Source organism: Pseudochaenichthys georgianus, chromosome 8, assembly GCF_902827115.2.
Source record: "Pseudochaenichthys georgianus chromosome 8, fPseGeo1.2, whole genome shotgun sequence".
Taxonomy (NCBI): Eukaryota; Metazoa; Chordata; class Actinopteri; order Perciformes; family Channichthyidae; genus Pseudochaenichthys; species Pseudochaenichthys georgianus.
In genome coordinates, this window is record NC_047510.2 from 24,207,337 (window position 1) to 24,235,239 (window position 27,903).

At 43.4% G+C, this 27,903-nt stretch overlaps 1 protein-coding gene across 5 annotated transcripts; it reads right to left on the reverse strand.

Annotated features, from left to right (window-relative positions):
* On the reverse strand, positions 1-27,408 carry grid2ipa (glutamate receptor, ionotropic, delta 2 (Grid2) interacting protein, a). Of its 5 annotated transcripts, none has more exons than XM_071204046.1 (23): positions 27,010-27,408; positions 25,467-25,720; positions 24,402-24,734; positions 24,162-24,316; positions 14,296-14,571; positions 13,662-13,747; positions 13,386-13,455; positions 12,730-13,026; positions 12,093-12,244; positions 11,755-11,913; positions 11,024-11,130; positions 10,775-10,922; positions 8,082-8,407; positions 4,613-7,021; positions 4,444-4,531; positions 3,933-4,022; positions 3,630-3,826; positions 3,368-3,523; positions 3,149-3,235; positions 2,751-2,880; positions 2,507-2,625; positions 2,220-2,384; positions 1-637 (listed from the first exon to the last, which is right to left on the reverse strand). In XM_071204046.1, exons 1-23 carry the CDS (start codon positions 27,089-27,091, stop codon positions 557-559), a joined length of 5,967 nt encoding a protein of 1,988 aa, XP_071060147.1. In that variant the 5' UTR covers positions 27,092-27,408; the 3' UTR covers positions 1-556. The 5 variants fall into 5 exon arrangements, with proteins under 5 accessions (XP_071060147.1, XP_071060146.1, XP_071060148.1 ...); XM_071204045.1 differs by having other exon boundaries at positions 4,613-7,033; XM_071204047.1 differs by lacking the exons at positions 10,775-10,922; positions 11,024-11,130; positions 11,755-11,913 and having other exon boundaries at positions 4,613-7,033.
* Between the last annotated feature and the right edge of the window lie 495 nt (positions 27,409-27,903).

Here is a 27,903-nt window from a genome sequence, read left to right on the forward strand (position 1 = left end):
TGTTACATTCAGTGCGGTGGGCGGCTTACAAACATATACAACACGTAAACTAACAGGAAAACTGCTTCTGTGGGTTTCTTCCTAACCACAAAGAGAACGTGAATGCATTTCAATTAAACATTTAATTACATCAATTAAAAGCATTTCAGTCTTATAAGAGCATATAGCATCAATATGTCACTGTAGAATTGTAGTAACACACTTAGGTTGAGGCCAAAAGAAAGAAAACTTCAACTACAGGATGTTACGGAGTAACTGACAACCAAACAACATGGTTTCCTATGTAGCAGTCTTAGTCATTAAAGTGTTAGACGTAACAAAAACTCAGTTTCGTTTTGAAAAGATATTCATTATATACTATACCACTGGTATAAGGCTTGATCGTCCATCTTTGATGCAAAATACATTTATTTTTGCCTCATTTTAAAGTTTCTCCCTCATTAGTTTTACGTGTGTGTATGTACAGTATATTAGGATCTGTGTCTGTACTTATATGCACCGTATGAACGATGAACTATGTTGTCCTCGCCATACTGTGTGTGTCTTTGTGTGTGTGTTACCAGGCCAGGGGAGAGGCCAGTCGTTGACTTCTGGGGCTCTTCTGGTTTTCTACAGCTTGTTGATCATTGAGAGCTCTCTGTGGTAAAGAAACAACAGGGTTTTTAAGATACTTTTCCTAAGTTTTTGTGTTGCATGTATCTTTTTAATGTTTTTCTTTTCAGCTTTGGGTTTTTTATATTTTATATTTTTTAAATCAGCATTGGATTTGAGCCCTGTTGTTTCCATTCTTTTATGAACATATAAAGTTGCTCTTGATTCACAATAAAATCACTTACTGTATAAAATGGATAACAATAATAACATTTAAAGGTGAATATTTTGGTTAATTTGTCCATTGAGACTACATACAGAACAAGTCAAAAATGTTTAGCTTACATTGTAGCTTATGATTAATCTTTTAATATATAACTTTTAAATGTGTTTTTTAGAACATTTGTTAGTTAGTTAGTACCATAGCCTGGCAGACTTTCTCTATACATATTTGATGAAATGCAAGCAGTGCTCAAAACAAAAAACCTAAGTAATGAGGTGTGTTTTTCTGCAACTGTGCAGAAGGAGCTGGGTGAAGATTTTTCTTTTTAGCAAACCATTATGTTAAATTGTTTGGTGGGAGACTGAAAGGAGCTACAGGGATTGCATGCTTACTGTGCGGTGTGATATATACAGAGATGGGGTCGTTACTAAAAAAAAGTAATATATTACATATTACATATTACTTTAAAAAAAGTAATATATTACACTACTTCGTTACTATCTACATAAAGTAATTCGTTACTTTACTCGTTACTTTACTCGTTACTTTACTCGTTACTTTACTCGCAGGGCCGGCCCGCCCCTCCCTACAGGCAGATCACGCAGACTGCTAAAGTTTCAAATGTTCTCTTTAGTTCAGTTTCCATTGTCGCATAAGACTGATCCAGATAGCTCCTGAATGTTTTCCTATCTGACCATGGCTGTCCTCTGTCTCCTGCTATCTGACCGTGGCTGTCCTCTGTCTCCTGCTATCTGTATATTTTGCGCAGTCTATCTCTGCTCACGCTGTTGCGTCAGCGTGTTCTCCTGCGTGTTGGCCATGTGTTGCACTGGAGCCAGACTTCAGCCGAGCACGTACGAACTGCGCATGCGTGAGTGGCAATAACTCTCCTTACCAGCAGGCAGCGGTAGTGTGTATTCGTCATTCAAAACAAGCAACAACCGGAAAACAGAGAAGAAGAACTACGTGTGTGTGTGTGTGTGTGTGTGTGTGTGTGTGTGTGTGTGTGTGTGTGTGTGTGTGTGTGTGTGTGTGTGTGTGTGTGTGTGTGTGTGTGCGTGCGTGCGTGCGTGTGTGTGTGTGTGTGTGTGTGTGTGTGAGATATAAATAAACAACAGCTATGTGCGTTAGCTTCACCTAGCATGTGTTCTTTGCAGGTGTTTGTTGAGGTTTGATTATGACTGATTTTAGAAAGTAACGAAGTAACGCGTGTCGGGGCAATGTTAGTAACTGTAGTGTGATTACTGGATTATAAAAGTAGCGCGTTACACTACTCCGTTACCGACAAAGTAATATTATTACAGTAACGCGTTACACCCAACTCTGGATATATATAGTTGTAACTTTAACGCTGTAAAGTTTGGCCAGCAGGGTTATTTTTAATAATCAAATGCTTCTTGCTTACCTGAAATTTGATAAGGAAATCCGCAAAGATACCAAAGAAGGCCTCAGTGTTTGTGGATTGGCCGTCTTCTCCAAAGTAAGAGGCCGTTTTGCTGAATTCCTCCATAGCTCTCTGCTGCAGGGACTCCAGAGACTGCAGAGCTGGATGACTGTTTTCCAGGAAGTTCTATAAATACTGGAGTCAAGGATCACTAAAGTTTTATTTTATCTTCAATGGCTCTACTTTTATTGTCTTGTATTAGCAGAATACACATCTCAGCACTTCTTTGTTAATTGTGTGAAGGATACACTCATTACGACAGAAAATCGGTCCTCAGCCGTCACAGGCATCTTCTGACACGCTGAGCGAATTTCCTGTATGGTTGTATGAAGGTCATTCAGATCTGACGTGATAATCCTCTGGTTTACTAGAGATAGAAAAAGGAGAAGAAGGTGTCCTTCAAGCCAATAAAAAAACTCAATATAAAAAAAACCATTTCCCAGTTCCCAATTTTTAAGCTGAGATGTAGAGGTTTTAGGAACATGTGTCTACCTTTTGCTGCAAGAGGAACCATAGTTAAATCTTTGGAAAAATCCAACACATCAGGGAAGTGGTGACATAACGACTTGACCAGAATATGTAGAAATGTCGACTTCCCATCCACTGTTTTGGTTGTGCTCAACTGCAGAGGAAATCATTAAATTATAATCTATATAAACATAATACGTTGGGACAGACTGCTTTGAAAAGAAATTGGTCACATGATTTAAACATGTATTGGTGTAAGATGTTTTCTCCGGAAGTTTTTCCTTGTACGATGTGAGGGTCTAAGGACAGAGGGTGTCGTATTGTCATACTGATATTTTGTACAAACTGTGAAGTCCACTGAAACAAATGTAACATTTGTGATATTGGGCTATATAAATAAACATTGATTGATTGAGATGTACCTCTGTAAGGAAGTTGATCTTGAAGCCTGTCGTTTTGTTGGTTTTAGGCTGGCTGTTATTCAAGTAGTTCCCCATCGCCAGCACAAACTAACAAAACACAGAATGTTTAACAACCAAACTGAATACACACGTTTGTGTTGCTGTGGGTTTTCTCAAAATCACTCAGAGATATTAGTACTGTATAACATATTTTGTTGAATGCACTGAACAGTAGGCTACCTCTAGTATCTTAGCCAGCTTCTTGCTGGTCTTCAGCTCCATGGACGCTTTGTAAAGACAGTCGTACGCTCCCCTCATCTCCTCTGTCTTTTCCTGCAGTGAACATTTGAAGAGGAGGCACTCCATGCGGGTCTTGTACTCTGGTACTGATAACATCTGATGGAGAACACACACACAAGCAAAGAAGCGAGTGATAACAAACACACAGACGCATGTAAACCACACAACCAACCCACTCGTCCACACTCTGGGAGGACTGTACCTGCAACACAAACTGGTCCGGCTCACTGAGTTTGCTAGGATCCTCTGTGTACTCTTCATACTTTTTGACCTCCTCTGCATCGGGGGAATACAGCAGCAGCTGCTTGATGTGTGCTGGCTCCAGCCGGTCAGTGACCATGTTCATCAGCACCTTACGCAGCTCACCAGGAGACAGCTTCAGGTGGGCTATCAGGATCGCTAAATGTTATAAAGAAGATGAACAGGGATTATACATTTCTGTTTTAGCATTCATCGGTGGCCAAAGGGTAAACAAAACGTACAATATATATCAGCGTCTACTTACAGGCATTGTAGGCCTTCTTATGTGACAGAATTTCAATCACATCTTTCTTCTTGAAGGTTTGCGGTAGGAGGCATGGCTCTGGAACAGGCACTAAAATGAGATCAGTGTAAGTGAAATGCCTAGATGTTATGGATTTACATAGTAGATAGAAGAGAGATGAATGGAAATAAAGATTATTTTTACATTGTTTGCAGCAGGTTTAAAGCAAATGAAAGGAAGTAGAATAAGTGCAGAAGAAACTCAATGCCACAATTACGGTCGAAAATATGAGAAATGCGAGGAAAAGTAATGAAAAAAAGCAGGGGCTTAGTGTGTTGTTATATTTTCAGAACATGCAGACATTATTTGTGTGTGAAATACTGTAGAACTAATACCTAAATAATCACTCTCCAAGAACCTGAATAATGATGTGCTGAGAAATAATAATTTGTCATTCAGGTTTTTGCATTTCATTTGATGTTTTTCAGCCATGCTTTCTATTTAGAGCATTGCAGATCTGTGACATACTCACAGGAGCTCTTCTGTGTCCCAAAGTGCAGCTCCAGGTCCAGATACTTCACCATGTCATGCAGTTTTTCATAGTCAGAATTTGCTCCCAACTAATAAAATCATGCAAAAATGTCACTATTTGAATTACAACGTTGTGACAGAAATGTGGAAATCTAAACATTGAAGCTCACCTGTCCCCAGATCGTCCCCTCTGAGTTTTCCACCTGCTCCCAGCGCAGCCTCTTCACACTCATGTGGTTGGAGTCCATTCTGGAGAGTGAAGGCCTTGGCAAGGGTGGAGGGGTGCAGGGTGGAGGCAGGGGAGGAGGGGGAGGGGGATCGCGGTGCTCTGACGGGTCAGATAGTGAGTGTGGGAGGGAATGGGGCTGGCTCTGGCTGTGGGATTGCTTTTGATGGGACTGGGTTTGGGGCTGGTGTTGCGACTGCAGCATGTGATGTGAAGGCTGGGACTGCGGGCGGGGGGCTTGGGGCGAGGGCTGGACCTGGTGCTGGGACTGGTGGTGTTGGGGCAGAGGCTGGAAGGTGGAGAGGGTGGTCTGGTCTGGCTGGAGTGGCTGAAAGGTGGAGAGAAGGGGCTGAGGCCTGTGGGGCTGCTGGGGAGGGTGGATGACGTGAATCTGGTGTTGGTAGTCCTTCGGGGGCGGCTGTGGGGTCATGTGGTGGATGTGGTGGATCTGAGGGGAGCTGGAGTGGTGGTGGGTCTGCTGTATAGAGTGGGGTCTTTGGGGAGAATGTTTGGTGGGCTGGGGGTGATGGGTTTGGTGGAGCTGCTGATCTTGGGGTCTCCCTTGTGGCGACACCGGGGTCTGATGATGACCTTTAAGACTCTTCCGACTCTGGTGGGAGTGGCTGTCCCGGTTCAGCTGAAAAGGGAGGGAGGCAGGTTCGTGACAGTCTTCATGCAGAAGCTCCGTGGAGGAATGGTGGGGCTTTGTTTGGTGCATTTGCTGGGCTTGATGGAGCAGCTCCGTGGAGGAGTGATGGGCCTGGGCTTGGTGCATTTGGTGGAGCATTTCTGAAGACGAGAAGGCTTGTTGTAACTGCTGGAGCATCTCAGTAGATGAGTGGTGGGGTTGACCCCGATGCATCTGTTGCGCCTGGTGGAGAAGTTCAGTCGAGGAGTGGTGGGGCTGCATTTGCTGCATCTGGTGACCTTGGTGCAGAAGCTCTGTGGAGGAGTGATGGGCCTTGGTCTTGTGCACTTGGTGGAGCATTTCTGAAGACGAGAAGACCTGTTGTAACTGCTGGAGCATCTCAGTGGATGAGTGGTGGGCTTGGGCGTGTTGCAACTGATGGAGCATCTCTGCAGAGGAATGATGAGCTGGGGCTTGTTGCATCTGGTTGAGCATCTCTGTGGACGAATGGTGGGCCTGGGGTCCCATGCCCTGATGGCTTTGGTAGATACCCTCAGAGTATTGACCATGTGGGTTAGGATGGCCGGTCGGTTGGGGCGACGGCTGGTGTGGAGGTGGGGCTGATCGGGACAGACGTCGGTGGAGATGACTTTGGTGGGCCTGTTGCTGCTGTGCTTGGCGCATCATATACAGAGGATGGTTAGCGTGGGGATGGGTGGAGTCTGGAGAGGGGAGTGGGGGTAAGGACTGGTGGAGCTGTTGGAGAGGAAGCGGTGAGTGGGCTTTCTGCTGTGTTGGCTGGTTAGGCATGGAGTGATGGCTCTGGTAGATTTGTTGCTCTTGATATGCTTGTTGCTCCTCGTAGGCTTTTCGCTCCTCGTAGGCTTTTTGCTCCTGGAAGGCTTGAAGCTCCTCCAATGCTTTTTGCTCCTTGTAGGCTTGACGCTGTTCGTACGCTTTTTGTTCCTGGTAGATTTGGCGCTGTTCATACGCTTGTCTTTCTTGGTAGGCGTGTTGCTCCTGGAACAGTTGTTGCTCTTCAAAGAGTTTCTGCTCCTCATACGCCTGTCTCTCCTTGAACACTTTCTCCTGATAGGCCTGTTGTTCGTGGAAAGCTTGCTGCTCTTGTAAAAGTTGCTGTTCTTCAAAAGCTTTCTTCTCCTCATACGCCTGCCTCTCCTTGTAGGCTTGTTGCTCCTCGTACACTTGTCTTTGCTGAAAAACCTTTTGCTCTTGGAAGGCTTTTAGCTCTTGTATAGTAGCCTGGACTTGAAGGTCATCTCTTTTGGGCATGACTTTATGTAAGGAGTGTCGTTTAGGTGGAAGGTGATTGCGAGGTGGAGGTGGTGGAGGAGGGCCAGACTTCCGGCGGACGGGCACATATGCTCTTGGGGATTGTTCAGGGGTGTAGCTGAGCTGTTGCTGTTGTTGCTGTTGAGACTGAGTCTGTGCAGGTGTTGGAGGGGGGGGTGGGGGAGGCGGGTCATTGAACTGAACAGGCGGAGGTGGTGGAGGGGACATTGGAGGTGGAGGGATGTGGTCAGAGCAGGAAGAGTAGGTGAGGGAGGAAGCGTTCTCTTCTCCACTGCTGCTTTGAACATCACTCGGACTGCTGAGCTCTGGGGCCACGAATCCTCCATTTTCATTTTCATCTTCGTCCACCCCCAAGTCCTCTTCAATATCCTCATCATCATCATCATCATCATCATCATCTGGGAAGCCCATCTGCACATTATCCTGGCATTAACACCAATTACACTTCATTAGACCCTTAATGTCAAAGTGGAACGTTGTAAAATATTTTGGCAAACTTGTCAAGCAATATTATGTAAAATTGATTACAACAGGAGTTTTTACACTTATAACAAATATGGCTGTCTATTCAAACTGGGCAGGTTGTATAGGATCTACTGGCAATATATGTGCTAAACAATTTTGACATGCACTAGCAGGATTGTCACTAAAGCTTACTTTAATGACAGATTGAGAATTTCACCCTACAAAGGCTCCTCACATCAAAAGTAGTAAGCACGATGCTATGTTGAAAAACATTTCTTTAAACTTACTTCCATGTAGTTGTTGTGTGTTTAACCTTTCAATGTATTCGGGCATGACGGCATGTTTTAATGACGTGGCTTGAATGTTGATGGTTGGGCTGCTCCTTTGTCAATACGAGATCACAGTTAGGCATTTTGAATGATTCTTTGAGGTCCAAGTGATGGAAAACAATACTGACATCATGTAACTCTGCAGGACAGAGTTACATTGTATGTGAGGCCATTTGTTGCAATAGTTTCTCTTATGTGTTTCACTTTGTCCCTGTTATTTTAGGGGACGATGTTCTGTACCCATTCTGTAAGTCCATGTGTGTCAAGGGGTCTGTCCTATTTCACATTTTGATACAAGGCCAACTGCCTGTAGGGAATAAGTGTACCCAGCCGAATTAACCCTCTACAATATGTCAGCTTATACATGACCATGGTGGCCTTCAGGATTTTTGTAAAAAAATATATATATATATTGTTCTACAACAAACAATATACTTATAGATTCATTTTAAATTTTAACTCACTGAAGCGTATCTACTGTCTTACGTTTATTTTAGTAGAATTGAAAGAAAAATAATCACACAAACAGTTAATTATTCAGATTATCATTAATGTTGACTGATGTTATCTGACTATAAACACATATTTACTGAATAAACATCAATAGTCATCTGATAGTTATATAATACACTTAAAAGAGATTTTATAATCAAGCTTTAGACTTCATGTAATTCTACCTCCTCATAGTCGTTCTCCGGAGTCAGGAAGTCATCGATGATGGCCACCCTCTGTCCCAGCTGCTCGCTCAGAGCGTCCAGAAAGCGATCTGTGTCTTCTGAGTGCGGTGGTTTGGAGAAGGTGTAACGCCGCTTGTTGTTGCGGTGGGCAGGGGGGCTGGACGGGAAGTCAGGGGGCTCTGGAGGGGATGCAGGGGGACTGTCCAGGCTGATGTAGGGGTTAGACTCCCCACTGGTCTGGCTCGTAAGCCCTGATGAATAGAACTGGGATTGAGGGGGACTGGGGAGAGGCTCCGGCCAGGATGTAGGCGGGGCTTTACGGCTACCTGGGATAAGGGGGAAACACACAGTCTACAGTTATAAATGAAGGGTACATTTCTAAAACACAATGTCAGGTGCACAGTCTTTCAGATAGAAAACATAAGGCATTCAATCTAAAACAGTATTAATGAAAGTCAATGTATCAAACTTTTGGAAGTCCTGCATTTGAAAAAAGGTTATGAACAAAAGGCCATTTAAACATGTCTCCCAGTGGAGCTAACCATTGCTGAAAACACATTTTTGATTAAGGTGTGTGTTTTCTTGTTCCACTTCCACCATCACCATATCCTCCTAACTGTATGAGGTTCAGTATTTCTTGGCAGTATTATTGAGATGGTGTATGTTAGTCCTTCAACCTAACATGCCTGCAACCTGAGAGGCTGCTCTGCCTGGTGCAGATTTAGGATATTCCTATCTTCCCCTCATACACTGAACCAAAATATAAATGCAACATTTTTGTTTTTGCTCCCATTTTTCATGAGATGAACTCAAAGATCTAAAACATTTTCTATATACACAAAATAACCATTTCTCTCACATATTGTTCACAAATATGAAAAAATCTGTGATAGTGAGCACTTCTCCTTTGCCGAGATAATCCATCCCACCTCACAGGTGTGGCATATCAAGATGCTGATTAGACAGCATGATTATTGCACAGGTGTACCTTAGGCTGGCCACAATAAAAGGCCACGCTGAAACGTGCAGTTTTGCTTTATTGTGGGGGTCTGGGGGGGTCCGAAAACCAGTCAGTATCTGGTGTGACCACCATTTGCCTCACGCAGTGCAACACATCTCCTTCGCATAGAGTTGATCAGGTTGTTGATTGTGGCCTGTGGAATGTTGGTCCTCTCCTCTTCAATGGCTGTGCGAAGTTGCTGGATATTGGCAGGAACTGGAACACGCTGTCGTATACACCGATCCAGAGCATCCCAAACATGCTCAATGGGTGACATGTCCGGTGAGTATGCTGGCCATGCAAGAACTGGGATGTTTTCAGCCTCCAGGAATTGTGTACAGATCCTTGCAACATGGGGCCGTGCATTATCATGCTGCAACATGAGGTGATGGTCGTGGATGAATGGCACAACAATGGGCCTCAGGATCTCGTCACGGTATCTGTGCATTCACAATGCCATCAGTAAAATGCACCTGTGTTCGTCGTCCATAACATACGCCTGCCCATACCATAACCCCACCACCACCATGGGCCACTCCATTCACAACATTGACATCAGAAAACCGCTCACCCACACGACGCCACACACGCTGTCTGCCATCTGCCCTGAACAGTGAAAACCGGGATTCATCCGTGAAGAGAACACCTCTCCAACGTGCCAGACGCCATCGAATGTGAGCATTTGCCCACTCAAGTTGGTTACAACGACGAACCGGAGTCAGGTCGAGACCCCGATGAGGACGACGAGCATGCAGATGAGCTTCCCTGAGAAGGTTTCTGACAGTTTGTGCAGAAATTCTTTGGTTATGCAAACCGATTGTTGCAGCAGCAGCTGTCCGAGTGGCTGGTCTCAGACGATCTTGGAGGAGAACATGCTGGATGTGGAGGTCCTGGGCTGGTGTGGTTACACGTGGTCTGCGGTTGTGAGGCCGGTTGGATGTACTGCCAAATTCTCTGAAACGCCTTTGGAGACGGCTTATGGTAGAGAAATGAACATTCAATTCACGGGCAACAGCTCTGGTGGACATTCCTGCTGTCAGCATGCCAATTGCACGCTCCCTCAAAACTTGCGACATCTGTGGCATTGTGCTGTGTGATAAAACTGCACGTTTTAGAGTGGCCTTTTATTGTGGCCAGCCTAAGGCACACCTGTGCAATAATCATGCTGTCTAATCAGCATCTTGATATGCCACACCTGTGAGGTGGGATGGATTATCTCGGCAAAGGAGAAGTGCTCACTATCACAGATTTTTTAAGATTTGTGAACAATATTTGAGAGAAATGGTTATTTTGTGTATATAGAAAATGTTTTAGATCTTTGAGTTCACCTCATGAAAAATGGGAGCAAAAACAAAAGTGTTGCATTTATATTTTTGTTCAGTGTAGATTCACTATGCATCCGTATCCATTGAAGGAAGATCAAATGAAGTCTAAGCTGGGTACTTCCTAATCAGACAAAATACACTTAATCCAATCATATTGGCAAAGAAAAGCTTGCCAATCTAAGAATAAAGGAAATTGACTTTGATACTTTTGATAACACTTGTTATCCTACCTCTTCTACAATAGAAACACACATGCAGGCACACAGACAGACACACAATACAATTGCAAGCTAGTCATTCTTCAAAGGAAATCAGTTAAATATAATTCCAGCTGCTATGAGTTTAGTGTGTATGTCCGTATTAGCTACCTGTGTTAGCATGTGTTGTAGGGGAGGCTGTGCGTGAGGGAGGCTCCAGTTCCAGCAAACTGTCGGAGGCAGGAAGAGGACGATTCTTCAGAGACTTGGACCTCTTGCCAGAATACATGTTCTCCAGTTCAGCGTACACTGCCGACAGCTTGCATGGTGGAAATGTACAAAGAAACCAGAGTAAGTCCTCTTGCACTAGTGAGTCCAACGTTTATAGTTATTATTTCCCATGAGGACTTTGCTACATACATTGGTGAGGTTGTTGGGAGTCTCAGGAAGGGAGGTACCATCTCCTGACTGTCTCTCTCCTGGAGCCAACCTCATCCCTGCATCCAGCACTGCCTCTGCACGGAAGCCTATTACAATACACCAATCAGTTTGACTGATGGTTTCCAGATTTGGGCAGGTTCTCAGGATGTGGACATGAACAATTTGGGCTGATGGGCAGCTCCAGTTAAATTGGGCTTTGGGCCAATAACAAAGAGGCAACCTCCCAAAGAATTGTGGCTACATGGGAGCATGTCAAACAATTATTCCGATTTATATCAAATCAGTATATAAACGCTTGAACTAGCATGAGCCACCATTTCCTCTTAAAGGGAAATTGGAAGTTTGAAACAAAGGCCAAAGGATTCTACAAAATAAATGCAACTAGGATTTAACAGGACTTTGTAAATTATCACAATAAGAACAATGTGAATGCTGAATATATAAGCAATGGTGAAGGTTAAGTTGTGTACAATATTGAGGTACTTGAGTATTTGAGTAATTCCATGTGTTGAATCTTTATACTTCTACTACAGAACAGTTCAGAAGTAATTATTGTACATTTGACTTATAAACATTTGTTTAATTACTTCGCAGATTATGATACGTGGTTGTAAATGCTTTTTTACTTCTTCTAACACTGGAAGAAGGGTGTCATGGAGTGTTATTGTTGCTTTAGTATGTATGATAATGAAGACAATAAAGATCTGTACCCATGCCCAAGTGTGTGCCAATGACCAGGTCATCAGAGCTACGTCCCCTCACACTGCTCCTGTACGTGGTCCCTGTCACCCTCATGGAGCTGCTACGCCGATGGGGCTCGGGGGCAACCTCGGGGTCCGGAGGAGGGGGAGGAGGTGGTGGTGGTGGAACTAGAACACACACACATATATTGGCAATGCAGAGGAAGAGGCAAAGGTGTATGAAGGGCTGCGGCACCTGAGTTAATTGCACTGTACTGAGCCAATGATCCCCATGAAGCGCCAACCTCGCACACACAAAAACTCTTTATATTCATTCATACATTTGAAAAAACAGATGTGCCACACACCTGGCGCTTTGTATCCAAGAAAGCGTGAGATCTTGCTCTGGCAGTGCTCCTGCTCCTCATACGTCAGCAGCTGGTAGACAAACTGCCAGATCACCTGTTTGGCAGGAGTGTCCAGCACCGGGAACACGTCCACGATCAGAGTGTCCACATTCCTGTTGTCATGGAAACAAAGTAAAGATAGGTCAGAGATTGCCTCACTGTTCAATCAGAGGTTGAAGTTGTGGGTGAAGTCCTCCACTTGTGCAAGAAACTAGAAACTAAATTAACAGGCGACTCCACTGATTTGGCTAATGAACTAAAAAACTATTATCACAGCCTGTAGTACAGACTTTACAAGGCAAATGGCTATAAACACACATACTGTATGTATATTCATCATATTTAGTCCTTTTAAAAAAATATTTCCTTAATCTGTGTCTTGCACATCCTCAAACTTAAATACTATAGAGCCAACCTGCACCTTGGGCTTGAACAAATGTATACCTCAACAATGCACTTTTCACTGTAAATGAAATTCCAATTATGGTTGAATATAAAAGCACATAACAGCCCGAACAGTAGTTATAGAGCTGTCCACGTCTGATCCCACCCCATTCCTCATGCTTTTCTTATGATCTTATTCCCCACCCTTGCTCACCTGTGCTGGAAGAAGTTCTCCAGAGCCTTGCAGATGGTGTACTTCTCCTGGATGGTCAGCAGGTGCTCGAGCTGTTGTCCGAAGGTGCGTCCCTGAACCCGGATACTGGGCGGAAGAATCTCTGCCACCCACTGCAGGGAGCTGAGGACAGGGGAGCGGGCCCCCTCTGTGGGAACGCTGGCCCCCGCCAGGTCCTGCTCTGACAGGCTGAAAGAGGGCGGACCATCCTCCACTACCAGCGTGGGCATGGCACCGCTGCCCTGGAGCATGGACACCACCTTCTCATGGGACGAGGTCCTACAGGCAGACACATGGTACACATGGAGACACCTGTTATATCCTTTAACTGCATGAGCCAATTATTTCATTTTACGAGAAAGAAATCCTACTATTTAAATAAAATGGACATTTTACTGACATAAACAATGCTTTCTGTATTCTGCAGAGAATATACCAAGGTTAAAACACAGTATTACCATTTCTGGGGAGCTATTTTTAGGAACTTGTTTTTCTATTAAATCCATCACATTAGATTTATATTCCTGTCAATAACTGTGTGAGCTTTACAAACAACACAACTCTTTCAACAGAGGAACCAGATAACCACATTCATCTAAATATAATCAGTTTTGTGTTAATTAGATTTAGAATTCAACCTCATGTCCAGTCCATTGAGGAACAGGATGCGGTCTCCTGGCTTTAGTCCTGCCTTGTCTGCTGGGCTTCCTGCAGAACAGAGACCGAGTACAAGAGACATCTGACTTGATCGTTTCCTCATTTCAAGAATAGTACAATAGAAATATGACAGGTAACATTTCAGGTCTCCCTTGTAAAAGAGATCCATGATCTCAAGGGACCTATCTGTCTAAATAAAGGTTTGAAATGAAATGAAAATGATTCATAATCAAATAAACACTTTTTGTTTTACTTACCGGGGATGACAGAGTCGATCCACACAGGAGCATGGCCTCTTAGAGTGAAGCCAAAGCTCGCGTTACCCTTACACACTCTCACCGTCCTAAATTGACAAATGTGAGCTTTGATTAGTGGCAGGACTGAAGAATGAAAGAAAAGCAGGTAAGCACTGATACTCCGCTCTAGTCGATCAAGTGATTGCTAAATGTGCGTGGTAATATATGATAAAAGTAACATTTATAATTGAATGGGTTACCAAAGAAACTTAAGTTGTTCATTATTAACTATAACTCAAAGATACATTAGCTGTGATTTGTTCAAAAAGTTAACTGCAATTAGAAAAATAATGAGTTTAATCGAGAGTCCAACTGTGGACCCTCTGCAGATTCTCATATTCAGCAGCTTTAACTTCCCATGAATTAACAAACCTAAATATGGACACTATATCCCAGGGGCTCTAAACCACATCAGCATGAAGCAACCAAATCTGATGGTGGGTGATGATGATGATGGTGGTGATGATGGTGATGGTGGTGGTGATGATGGTGATGATGATGTGACTCGTGCTGATACAAGGCCAAAGCACCCAGGAGCTAAAGAAGTCAATATGAGTGAAGAAACTAAATCTGCATCATAACTTTAAATACAGACCTGCAGTTGTTGGTGTTGCCACTGGAGTGCCCAGCTATGAGGGAGGTTGTCTTGCGCATGCCGCGGGCGGGGGGGACCAAGCCTTCCTCTGCGTGAGTGCGTGGCACTGAACTGGCTCGGGTGGAGACCAGAAGGCGTTCGGCGTTATCCTCGCTCCGGCTGCGGCGAAGGTGCTGGCGGCTGGGGTCGCTGAAGCTCCGCCCTTTGATCCGGCTCATCAGGCTCTGGTTGACCACCTCGTCAAACCGCTCCCGGTGCTTCTTGGGAATGAAGATCCTGGCAAACATTGTGGAATCAGACACAAACTCAGATTCACACCCACAAAATCACACGTGAACAGCATTTCAAATCCAAAATCCTGATCTCTCAAAACATCCATCGCCCAATGTATCAGGAAAACAATTCTTGTTCTGACTACATATTGTTCCAGCTGCAGCTTCCATTTAATTGGGCCACAAATAGTTCAGTCCATATCGTCTCATGGGAGGGCCGAGGTAGGCAGAAAGGATTGGTCCAACATTTGTTTGTGACTGTACATGTGTGTGAGAGACTCAAAGGGATAAAAGACGAGCTTTGTCTGTGTTGTCCCGTCACATCAGCTGCAGGTTATAGTGTCAGACAGCTTCCTGCTAATATGCGAAAAAAGGAGGAAGCTCAGAGCCAGAGCTACATCTGGGAGAAAGAGCTGCTCTCCTCCTCCCAGTGTTATTACCCCCCTTTGCTCTTATAGAAATAACCCACCCTTGGATATTCTAAGATCAGCTAGTGAGAGTTAGTGTGCTTAATGGTGTTGTGAGCGTGATGCCCCCTTGTCTTCCAGTCTGCTTAAAGTGCCACAAACACAAAGATGAAAAGAAAGTGCCTAGGCAATAAAATAAAGAGTGTTGGCACTAAAGGCTTGAATTGAAGCTGTCTTTTGTGACAGTTGTATTGTTCTAGGAGGATTGTTCAACATCAGGAAAACTGTAAAAAAGGCAGTATTTCCGTCTGTTTTCTAAAACATGACATTTACCCACTGATGTTTTGTTATGCTTAAACTGTCTTACTCCATCAAACTCTCTTAGTTGTGTTTTCTGCTGCATGACGTTTATGTCAAGCCAATTATCTGCAGGAACAAACGGTAGCAAACAACAGAAATGACCCAGAAATGGAAGAATCATTGCCAATAACTGTGTTGTGAAAAAAGCGTTATAGGCTGCCATTGTTCTTTATATAGGACACTCTCACTTTTTCTTTCTTCTTTTATCTAATTGTTCTGCACACATACACAAAATCTTCCATCTCCTTTTATGTACACACACCTCATTTGTACCTTTTCTATTTTGCATACTCCCCCCCCCCCCCCAAATCCAGATACAAAATGATGCTGCCTCCATCTCAACTCCATCCTCTCTCTATCTCTCTGTCTTCATCATGAATCTCCTGGGGTCTTCTACTGTGCAGAGGAGAAACGAGTGCCCCAGTTCTAAACGGCATCCAGTTACACGGCACAACTCAACAGCTACTTTTGAGAATGAGTCCCATCGGTACGTCGTCAGTGCTTTGGCAGGTACGTTTGGAGCATTGTTAGGAGTCAAGGAGGATTTTGGTAGTTTCATAAAAACGTAGAGAAAAGTTTTAGGTTTGAATTATGAGTGCCTCATAACCCGCACTTTCCCATTATCCAAAGTTTATGCAAGCTTGCACAGATTTCCCCTCTGGAAGTTTCTTACCTAAACAAAATCGGACAGACTAAAGTTCACAGAGCTTCCTCTCACACCCACAGATAATGACTTGATTACAGCTAACAGCAGACACCTTTACATTGATCCAATGACACCTGGGACTATATCCAAAGCCAGTCAGTGTACAGATGTAATAAAACACTCTGTAACTTTGTATCTTTTACTTATAAGGTCAACAGCTGTAAATCTGTAAATCACAATTAAACCACTCCTCACAACTAACAGTTTGTGCTTGAAAGATAAGAAATGCAATACATTACCATTTCAGTAATGCATGTTAGATGTAAGACTATTCAGAGAAACTATTAATGAAAACCGTTTGGTTTATTGCACTGGTTTTAAGTTGTCCTGCTTTGTAACCCATTAGTCAGTCTAGTGTCCAATAATAGCGCCTTATTTATGGGTGTATGTTGCAAGTGAAATTGTCTCAACCAGTATCAAGTGAACAGCACCGCAGCAACAGCACAGCTTCTCCCTACAATAAATCAGTCATAACTCACACTCGTAACAAAAGGTGAATCCTGAGGTAACTGCAGTTACAGCCACAAATGCCACAACAGGCGGCCATATTACACATTTTTAGCTGCTTTAAAAAAAACACAATATGGATGCTCCTGCTTACCTTAGCTTTACCCTTAAATCAACAACTAACTTGAGATCTCTGACCAGAGCAACAACAGCCTGAACAGATCTGTGCATCCTTCGGATTCTTGATCACCATACAAAATGTAAAACTGTCAATCATTCAGAAAGTGCCTGGGAGTCTCTTGTGGTATGATACATTGTTTCATCAACTACAATCTACATCTACAAACTATCTACAATCATACCTGTTGTGAACAATCCTGGTCCAATCCCTGCAGGCTCCTTGTTGACATACATAAGTGTTTTAAATGCCACATCAAAAAAAGAAACGTAAAGTATCATATTGAAGGGATAATCACTTACGTACTAAACATTTCCTTCGCTTACATCGAAGACATCCATGTAAAAAATAGCCCTGTGTAAATGCTAGGTTCGTGCAAAAGAAACACTTCCCAGAGGGCTGAAATGTGCTCATCTGCAACACCAGACTGCTCTGAAGCGCTATCTCTTAGGTCAGATGTGTGATCAAGAGTAGAACTACAACAAGAAGAAGAAGAAGTCAAGATTGAGACAAAACTAAATTAATTAATTCTGCACTTAGAAGAAAGAAACAGTTATTGAAAGAGTGAGTGGTTCATGGATATAAAGCATGAAAGAAGAAGCTGCAGAGATATACATGAAAACACAAGTAGTAACATATGAGTCAAAGGCAGGGAAAGAGAGGAAGTGGAGAACGAGAGCTCTTTCTAGGTCAGGGTCGTGTAACTTTTGGGAATGAAGCAGGCTAGCATGTGCTCTCAGGCGATGTAGGCCACACAACTTTCACAAACTGCACCCATACATCACCTGTGTGTCTCAACAGACGGCAGATAGGGGAAACTGAACTGAATGGGGCCCTTTATTGTGTATTTGTTATAGTCACAGGGCCTGGCAGCAATCATCTCTGTGACTTTAAAGGAATGGTCCACTCATTAGATAATTAATCAAAACTTCAGTATTTAGTGAAACGTTATGTTTAAACCATACCCTGAAGAAATCAGCGATATTCCCCGGTAAATAATGATTTTATAGCTCTTTTTTATCAAGACCTGTATATTCCGTCTGGCCGCCGCCATGTTTGCCATTTTCAGTAGTCACGTGATGGTCGTGACGTCATCCATGCGTTCACTTTGTCAACACACGGAAACATGGTGGAGTATTTCAGTTCGGACTCGTCAGCAGAGGAACAAGTTTTGACCAATGTGAAGAGATTGGATGGGGGAATTCAGCCATACATATCAGTATGACAATACGACACCCTCTGTCCTAAGACCCTCACATCGTACAAGGAAAAACTTCCGAAGAAAACCCACAGTTTAAAGGGAACATGGGAGAAACCTCAGGGAGAGCAACAGAGGAGGGATCCCTCTCCCAGGACGGACAGACGTGCAATAGATGCCGTGTATAAATTGAAAAGATAATACATTTGCAACATAGGTAGTCCAAATGTTTGAAAATGCATGTGTGTATAATGGGAAGATGATATAAGATACTATATGTATGCATGTAGTACCACCCTTGCTAGCGATTCCCTCTCTAGTTTAGCATACTCAGCTTCGTTGTCCCTGGCCATAGAATCACGATTTTATGGGGCCGGAAAAACTGGGGGGAAATACACACTAGTCGGTACTACGCTATATGGAAAGGCCACCAAAAACTGTCCTGGCCTGGACGTTAAAACGGGGCTAGCCGCTGCAATGGAAATGCGCTATAACATACCTTATTCTTACTCCGAGCACTACTTCTGCTCCTCCGTCGCTTCACACTTGCAGAGGGCGATTTCTCTACTGGCCGAACTGGTGTCCTGGTCGGTGATGACACCAGAAAGACCGATGGTACTGCATCTCAATTGAGTAATGGTTGTTCTTTAAATCCCATGTTATGTTTGATCATACTCTCAGAGTAGTCGTCCGGAAATGTGAAATGTTCGCTGCATACATGAGCCTGTAAATCTCTCGGTTCGGGCCGGCCACATTTCGCTAGCCACTGCCTCCGAATGTACTTCTTACGCTTACCTTTTGGCAACAGATGGAACCGAGCATTCCGTGGATTGTTCCTATCCGAATTATGGCAATATTTCGCGATACAGTGAGGCATATTTGAAGAGAGAAACTACAGTAAATAACATGGAGATCAACGTGTCTTCGAAAACCAAACGCATGGATTACGTCACGTCCGGGAAATGGCGGCGCCCACAGTGTTGATGTTATTTCGGTATATAATCAGTTTAAAATCACTGATAATGTCATCGGATTAAAAAAAAAAAGAGAGAGAGAGAGACTGGCAGAGACTGGTCTGTTTTATCGGATGATAATTTTTTAAAAATGAGTGTCATGAGCATACCATTCCTTTAATTGCCTAAAAACATACCCTTTTATTTATTTTTTTATTGCTTTTTTATTAATTCTACCGTGTTGTGTAATGTTTATTTATACTGTTCATGCTCACTACTTGTAGCACTTCGGGATTTGAATTAAAATATGAAGTGCTTTATAAATGGAACCCATTATTATTATTATTATTATAATCTCTCCGTCATATCACGATCTCAGCCAGAATATTTAACCTATTGAATCTTGTAAACATGCCAAAACAAGTGAGCAGAAACTTCATAGCTTTGTTCAATGAAGTTTGATTTAGGCTTTAGGATGCCCTCAATTGAAGGAGGGCGAGAAGCGTCTATAATTAGGCTTAAAGGAGGTGGATCAAGGACACGGCACACAGAGGGATGAATGGCAATTGCATTCAGCTGGAAAACTCATTGCAATAACCGTTATAATGAGACCCACTTCGGGTCAGCTCATTTGACAGCTAGGCCAGTTATACATTTGCAAACACAAAGCATAGCGTCAGACACAAAGTTTAATTGCGAAACCACAGACAGCAAAAACAAAGAAAAGTATCAGCAATTACTTGGAGATGTCAAACTTAAAAAATAGTTGTGCTAGAATCTCGCAGTTTCATATGCTGGAGTGAGATTTGGGACAGAAAAGAGTTTTATAATGTTATATGCTGACAGAAAGTGCAAGATAACACACACACAGTTACACAACAACACTTCAGATACAAGTCAGCACGAACAACTCGAAGCACAGCGAACACTGCTGAGATCAAAGAAAAAGTCCCATACCGAAAGTGTCTGGAAAGGCTCCTATCCCCTCCCATGGTTCTTGGGGACTTTGAGGAAGTGCCTGCTCTCAGTGAAGCAATGCAAATGCTTCTTCTCCATGTGGGTGAGTCCCCGTCTTGTTTGAATAAACAAACTCTCCGAGACAAGAGGGGACAGAAGAGATGAGAAAAAGAAAGGCGTCCTGGATCTCAAAAGTGCTCGCTGCAGGCTCGGAAAGCAGCCAGAGAAAGAAGGAGAGAGAATGAAAGAGAGGGAGGGAGCACATTGGAAGAGTGGTCCCTCCACACCTCCAACACATCCTCAGGTAGCACCATCAGCTGTTCTCCATGCTCACGTTTGGGGCGGCACTCCCCATTTTTCCCCCTCTAAAGAATCAAGGAGTCCAGGTAACCGCAGGGTAGTGTACTCTCCTCAATCATAGTTCAAAGATAAGTCTCATCACTGAGTCGTCCATCGTTTTTCAGTAAGAGTGAGGGTGTGATAAATCTTCTCTTCCCTCAGTGGAGGAAAGAATGGGAGGAACAGAGAAGTAAGTGAGAAGGGAGAGAGGAGAGAAGTTGAGACAAGAAGGAGAGCCCCAGTGGAATTGCATTGACAGGTCATAACAATGATTGTGTGTGTGTGTGTGTGTGTGTGTGTGTGTGTGTGTGTGTGTGTGTGTGTGTGTGTGTGTGTGTGTGTGTGTGTGTGTGTGTGTGTGTGTGTGTGTGTGTGTGTGTGTGTGTGTGTGTGTGTGTGTGTGTGTGTGTGTGTGTGTGTGTGTGTGTGTGTGTGTGTGTGTGTGTGTGTGTGTGTGTGTGGGGGGTAAGAACCGATAACGTGCATAAGGGATGGCACAAAAACCTTGACAGCCATGTCTGTGCAACAACTATGACAACATCTATCCAAGAAAAACAGTCTGGTTTTCAAATAATAATGAAAACAAAAGAAAAAAAACAGCACTGCATCCTGGGTTGAGTGCACGCGTCTAATTAATTCATATCTTTGAAGTCGATATACAGTTTCAGACAAAGGCCTTCAGTTAACTTGAATTACATTCAATTACCATAACACTGCAGAATCGCGTGAACAAAAGAGCAACTAAATGTTCAAACATTATCTCTAATGACACTCCAGATACAGAAGCGTCTGCATCATTGTGTTCAAGCCCTCGCCAACCTTTGGTTTCAGAGCCGTTAAAAAATCAAAACTGGCAAATGTGTCAGAAACCTAAAAGAGAATTTATTAAAAGAAATAGGCTGTTTAAAAATAGAACACATCCTGTGGGAGAGTGAGGCAAATCGGCGAGGGGACAGAGGCAGACTGAGCACAGTGGCCCAGCTGGTCAAGTGTTACAAGGCATTAGGATATAATATCACAGTTGCAACGTCAGTCAACATCACGGGTATATATATCTTCAAAATTGTTCCACCCTTATTGGAAGAAAAAAAATGGCGAAAGCAGACATCAACACTTTCAGATCAGCTCGCACTTGCTATGGGTGTCAGCATACTAATATTTGCCATTTAGCACTAAAAAAACAACTTAGACTATAATTAGTTTTGCTGATATTTAGTCATAAGCCAAAGCATTGGACAAATTAAAATAAATATTTCAACCTGAAAAAGGGAAGAGCTCACCTACGTTGATGGGGATGTGAATATGTGTACAGAATGGGATGGCAATTTAAAGTTTTGGAGACATTTCTTTAAAAGTCACAAATGTCCCCCTAAAGGAAGCACTGGGTATGAGTAAAGGAATCATTACATCCAGGAGTCATTTAAAACCCAGAATGTTCTAATTATCTTCCAAACCATCTGACAGATATTGAGATATTAAAGGTTACCACTAACAAGGTTTAAAAAAGCTGCCTTGAAACATGCCTAATCAAAATATAATCAGCAACACATTTCCCCAAGAACAGAAAATAAACTCCACATTACATTTGTCTCCTTGGATGAGACATCTAATTGCCAGCAGCAGCCATAAACACCATCACCGCCCGAGGCTAACGAACAACCTGGAAGCCAAACTCCCTCGGGCTCCAATCACAGAAACATGTTCACCAGATTATGCTGTAAACATCAAGAGCTTATCCAAACCTGCAATGTGAATATTTTGCAGCACAAAATGACAGCTCATCAGCGCTGATAATGTCAACAACGCAATGACACAGCAGGCAGAGAAAGCGAGAGGAAAAACTTTGCATATCAAAGCCTGTCAAGGTTACAGTGCACCAGAACAAGCACATAGGGATGAAATGATGGGTAACTACAGCTATCTGAAGTAGATTTAACTAAAGAGAGATTCAGGCTACTATTAAGAGAGTTACTCTACTTCTGTTATTGGCTGAAGGTAAGAGGAAACAGCTAACGGTCCTCTATGGATACAGTTAATGCATAATTAATGGCAATCCGGTGCAAAACAAATATTACAAAGCATTTTTCGCAGGCATATTTCTAAGGAAGGAAATGTGCTGCTAAAGCTGTGAGACAGACAGCTGTGTCACAAAAATGAGATTTACGAAATGAATCAATGAGAAAACTGAATGCTAATCGATTGTCACCACAGAATGCTTTAAAATCAGTACAGCTTATTCATCATAAATTATGAATAAACTTGATGACAACATCTGCAAATGTATAATGCCAAATTGTTTTTCAGTACTCACCTGAGGCAGCAGTTCATAATTTCTCCCCGGAAAGAACTTCAAAGCAAGGACTGAAGGCATGTGTGTCGGAATCAGTGCTGTGTGAGCATCTGCACAGTTCTCTGTGTTCGTATGTGTGCATATCTCAACCAGCCGCCGCAAACTGGAGGCTGTACCAGCTAAGAGCTGTATGCAGAGGAGGGAATAAGGAACATCCAGTGATGTGATAAACGGAAAAAAAATCAAAGGGTGCATCACAGGCGACAGGAAGAAATAGGAAAGAAAGAGACTTAGAGAGGAAGTCAAAGTGAGAGAAGATGAGCGAAAAAAGGTAAACGAGAGGTGGCTGGGAGAAAATAGAAAGCCCAGGAGGATGCAGAGATATTGAGTTTTGGGTTTTGATTTCCGATCAATGCTGAGGACGAAGAAATGCAATATTCTGTGGTGAATTTCTAACTATACTCGTGTGTACTGTAACGGAGAGGGGAGAAACAGAGATATCTGAGCACTGAAGGACAGCAGTCAGGGTTTTACTTCAGGTCAGCTACTCATAAGCCTTGATGTACACCTCTCCCAAGTTTCACAGTAAAATGCTGAGAGGGGGAGTTTCTAAATGATTGATTCCATGAGGAAATTAAGAAGTTTTTGCAGCACGTCTCCGCCCTGATTGTTGTGTAAAGGCTGTGCAGTGAATCCTATGGCTGTAACTGTGTATAAGACATAATAGGTTTGGAATATTTGAAAAGTACTACACAGCCAGGGTATTATCTGCATGTTGAGTATTCATTTCCCTACTACACTAAAAGGGATTCAATAATGTATAGACGATTACGTTTTTCCGGCATTTCTAAAAGGTTACTCGTTTTTATTGACAGTTTGGATTTGTTGGAATGTCTTGCTGGGTGGTTAGTTAACTTTGCTCCCATATTTTTGTATGTTTTAACGTGCTGCAGGCAGGTTTTTAGAATTAGCGGTTCACCAATGTACAACCCAAATACAAAAATACATCTAAAAAGAGTTTTGGTTTTGGAGCGTAAACCCTTTGAGAGAACAGAAGCAGCTTTGGAAACGGCACTGCAGGCTAAAATATTGATACAGTGTCCTGGTTGCATCACTGTAGTGACAGATATCCAAACAAGATGTCAAGCCACCAGTAAAGCAGAAATGTGTTGCAATCTGATTTCAATTTGCAATGAAGTCTGTATTAATGTGGGGGAAGAGGGGGTATAAACAGTTTAAGAAATTCTCTTATATCTCACAAGACATGTTTGATCACAGCACAAGAAGGACTAAAGGACTGGTTAGTCACACAGAGTTAAAACCAGACACACAGCTTCCATTCAGACATGTTTGACAGGCAGTGGGAGTTTTAGAAGCCTGGGGATGACTTTTATGTAATTGTTTTTAATGTGGGGGAAGCTTTTTGTCTCATGCTTTTGTGTTTTCCTAATATCCAATTGGATTGATTCATTAACTGTGACCAGAACAGAAAAACAGCAGCCCGGTGGTAAATGAGTGTGTTACTTGGGAGTTTGGTTAAACTGTTTTCATTCATTTAAACTGTAAAGCCTTTTTTAAATCTAAGGAAAGCGTACAAATCAGCGTTTGTGGCGAGCTGACATTAGCATTAATTCTGTGGTTGCCTGGCAAAATAAATTAACAAATTCTCCATCTGATTCAGGCCTCTTTTACTAAAACAAAGCAGTGCAGTCAGTGCAGCATCGTGCATTTTCAACCTAAAAAAGCTCTGATTAGCTACCTGACGTTGTCAATCAGTTGCTGGTGCTCCTCTGTGATCAAGATGTCGGGCAGCGCCTCAGCCAGACTGTCCACGTCCCTCTCTGCAGCGTACCGCTTCAGAACCTCAAACAGCTGCTCCTTCACATCCAGCTCCTCCCCTAGCACTTCCTCCACCTGAGGGGTAAACCAACGCCCGTACATTAATTCATACAGAAAATGAAAATGCACCAATCACATACAACATTTATTTCACACCCACTTTCTTATTGAACTCCATGGCCTTGTGGGCGCGGCTCTCCCTGATGCTGTCCCCGCTCTGCGACAACACCCTCATGCTGCTGCTCAGCCTCTTGGGCCGCCGGGCCATACTGAGCACGCCCAGACGCAGAGGCCGCCCCTGAGCGGCTTTGATCATGGCCGCTGCCGTTTCATGATGCTTCACTGGGATGCCGTTGACCTCCATGACATAGTCCCCGGCCTTGAGGCCATTGCGACCGGCAGGACCGTTGGGCATGCAGTCCTCCACCATCAGAGGGCAGTCTCCGATGATGGTGAAGCCAAAACGGCCATCTGGACCAGGAGTCACGTCAATCTGAGGAAGGGGAAAGTACTTAAAGGTACCCTATTATGCAAAATGCACTTTTTGATGTATTTTATACATAAATATGTGTCTCCGAAAATACAACCCTCTCTAGTTTCCTCCTTACCCACATCTCTAAAAACGGGGGTACAACGGAGCTGATCAAGATTTGCTGCGGTCATGACGTAATATCGGAAATGCGGGCTGGCTTTACGCCCACGGCCCTATCAGAAACATCGCTGAATCAGAAACAATGCGCGACGTGTATTGGAAGTAATATGGTCTGTGTTTACATTAGTAAGCATCGCTAACATTCTCTACTGGAGAGAGTATGTGTAAAAAAGCAGGATATAAAAAGGTACTCACCTTGTGGTAAACCCGCTCCATACCATTTCAGAAATAATCCTTGATGTGGTTTGGAACATAATATGGCGTTTAATCACGGCAGCGTTTCGCTGAGTATCTGGGTAGAATTCTCCTGCATGAGCTCTTTTTTTTAATTTCTTTTTTTAAAGCTACGGACCCAGAATCAGCACTACTCTAACAGGGCTGAAATAGAGGGGTATGAGGCATGGCTAGAATGGGTGATCTGTTTGGTATATTGAGCAAAACACTTCATAGACATGTTTTTTATATATCTGAGACCTATAATATATGCCTAGAAATATTATAATAGGAGACCTTTAAGTGTGTTTTACTGACTCTCCCTTAATTTAAAACACAAAATGGGAATTTTGAGCAAACCTGTTCGATGCGTGACACTACTCCGATGCTAGGTGGCACCGTCTTGAGGGTCTGAGCCAGAGCGACAAGCGCCGGTGTGCTGAGGTTGGTCACATCCTGGCCCTCGATGTCCACCACCTGGTCCCCGGGCTGCAGGCCAGCCAGGTAGGCACTACTGCCCTCCACCACGGACAGGATGTAGCTGGGCCCAGTGCCACCCAGTCGGAAGCCAAACGCCTCGGGCCAGTTCTGATTGGTTGCTGGGAGGCCAAGGTCTGGAAGATGGACAGAAAAGGAAAATTGCAAAATGCTGCAAGTTCATTAACAAGTGACAGTCAAAGGCCAGCAAGAATTGTGTCTGTTGAGACTTCAATGGGGTTTTTTTTAAATTGGAAGGTGACATGTTTTACTGCTTAAAGGATATGTATGTCACACTAGCATGAAAGAACATTGTTAATCTGGAGCAAGCTGCTCATACAGACGAGCAGGTTGCGAGCTGTTGAATGGAGGTCAAACAGTAGTTAAATAGGGCATCCCAGTAATGCAAACTGACGAGCTGTAGCAGCAGGTAAATCGGTAATTCATGTAATGAAGCCACGCATATAAAGTAATAAAGCCACAGAATGCACATTCCAGATTTGAAGATGTTTTTCTATTCGATGAATGAAAGAACAGAGGGAAGAAGGTTATTTCTGACTTTTATTATCTAACCCACATGAACCGCTGGCCTTCCCCTGGTCACTGGCCTCCTTCTACTGCGGCAGGAAGAGTCCCAACAGGCTCACTTCATCTCAACTCATCTAGATATGTCAAAGATATTTATAGAACATTCTAGGGAACTGTGAGTCCATGTTCTGTTTTCTCACCAAACACAACATAATCGCTTAATATTCAGGATCAAAACATGATTATTCACAACACTTGTGCTTGTAAAAACTCCTGTGTAATTGAGTTAAACTATTATCTTGTATTGACTTGCTCTCTTGCATTGCACTTTTCTCATTTGCATTAAGAGGCTAATTACAGCTTAAATAAGGCAGAATTGTATAATTTCTAACTTCATCAAATGTTTGTCAAAAATCAAACAAAAACCTCAGACAAAGTGAAGAAAGACAGAAACAAATAGACTCAATTGGAGATGGGAAGGAAGAAAACAAACTAAAAAGTGCATGAGAAGTGAGAAAATGAGACTTAGAAATATGTGATCTGCTTCACTGCGAAAAAAGACAAGGCAGTTCTCAGTTTAGCAAAGGGCTAAATAATCAGGGAGCGATGTGGCTGAGTGAATAAAACATGTCAAATCTGAAGGCAACCAAAGAGTCACAGAATGTGGTGTCAGCTTGCAGGGAAGAAACATCAAACAGCTGATTATTGATCTAAAATAGATTGGGAAGTCACTGACATGGAGCTGTGGATCAAAATCCTCCCCATCAGAACACATGCAGCACTCTCTCAGCCTGTGACCTAGTTACACAATGTCAGCATAAGCTCTCCTCTATATCTTACCTCCATCAGATGAATCGATTCAGGAAGTACAAAGTACAATTCAGAGAAAGAGACTTACAGAAATCTTTGGAGGCACTCCGGGTTCCAGACTTGCTCTGGCGCAGGGAGAAGCGACCCTTTCTGCTCAGGAAGCGCCTCATCCTCGCCCGGCTAGCGGCAGGGCACGTTCCAGCCAGCCTTCCTTTGCCCCCGGCCCGGAGGGTGATGCAGCCAAAGGGTGTCTGTGGACACCTTTGTGCTGCTCCTCACCTGAGCTCACTGCCTCCAAAAGCCTCTACAGAGCAAGGCAAATCAAGTGTGCCTAAAAGGTCACATCTGTAGGTTATCATGGGGCGACGCCTCCCACTTTTCTCAATCAGAAAACCAGCGGTAAGCAGCTGTGGAGACGGGGGGGCCGCAGGAAGGGGGAGAGCATCTGAAAGAAAGGCTCTCCACCTGGGTGAGGCAGTCCAGCCTCAGCTTCTATCTAAACCCAATAGCTGAGATGATCAGAAAAGTGGGACACGCTCACTTGGTCCTGTAATGGTTCTTTGCAGGAAAAGGTACTGTGAAGCCCCATTTTTCTATAAATACCTTTCCCTATCTCTCTGTCCCAGCCTCTCTCTCTGCCTTCTTCGGTTGCTCGTGTGGATAGGGCCCTCTCTGAGGGCTGAGGAGTGACCCAGAAACCAGTGTGGGTTGCACCAGCCGGGGAAACTTCTCTGATTAAAGCGGCTGTTTTAACCTCGCTGCTCCAGCACCAGTTACAGCCTGCAGATATATGCTAAAAGTTGCATGCAATATTTCAGCTTAGACAATCAGCTTGGTGAAATAAGTGTAGCAGGGCTATTAGGTATAAAGTTTACAGCACAACATCAGAAAGAACAAGCCTGGAGAGTACATGTGTCCCAGAGGTTGCCGTGTTTTACCTGGCAGGTGTGCGTGCTTTTAAAGCAGGTGGTATTCCCACGAT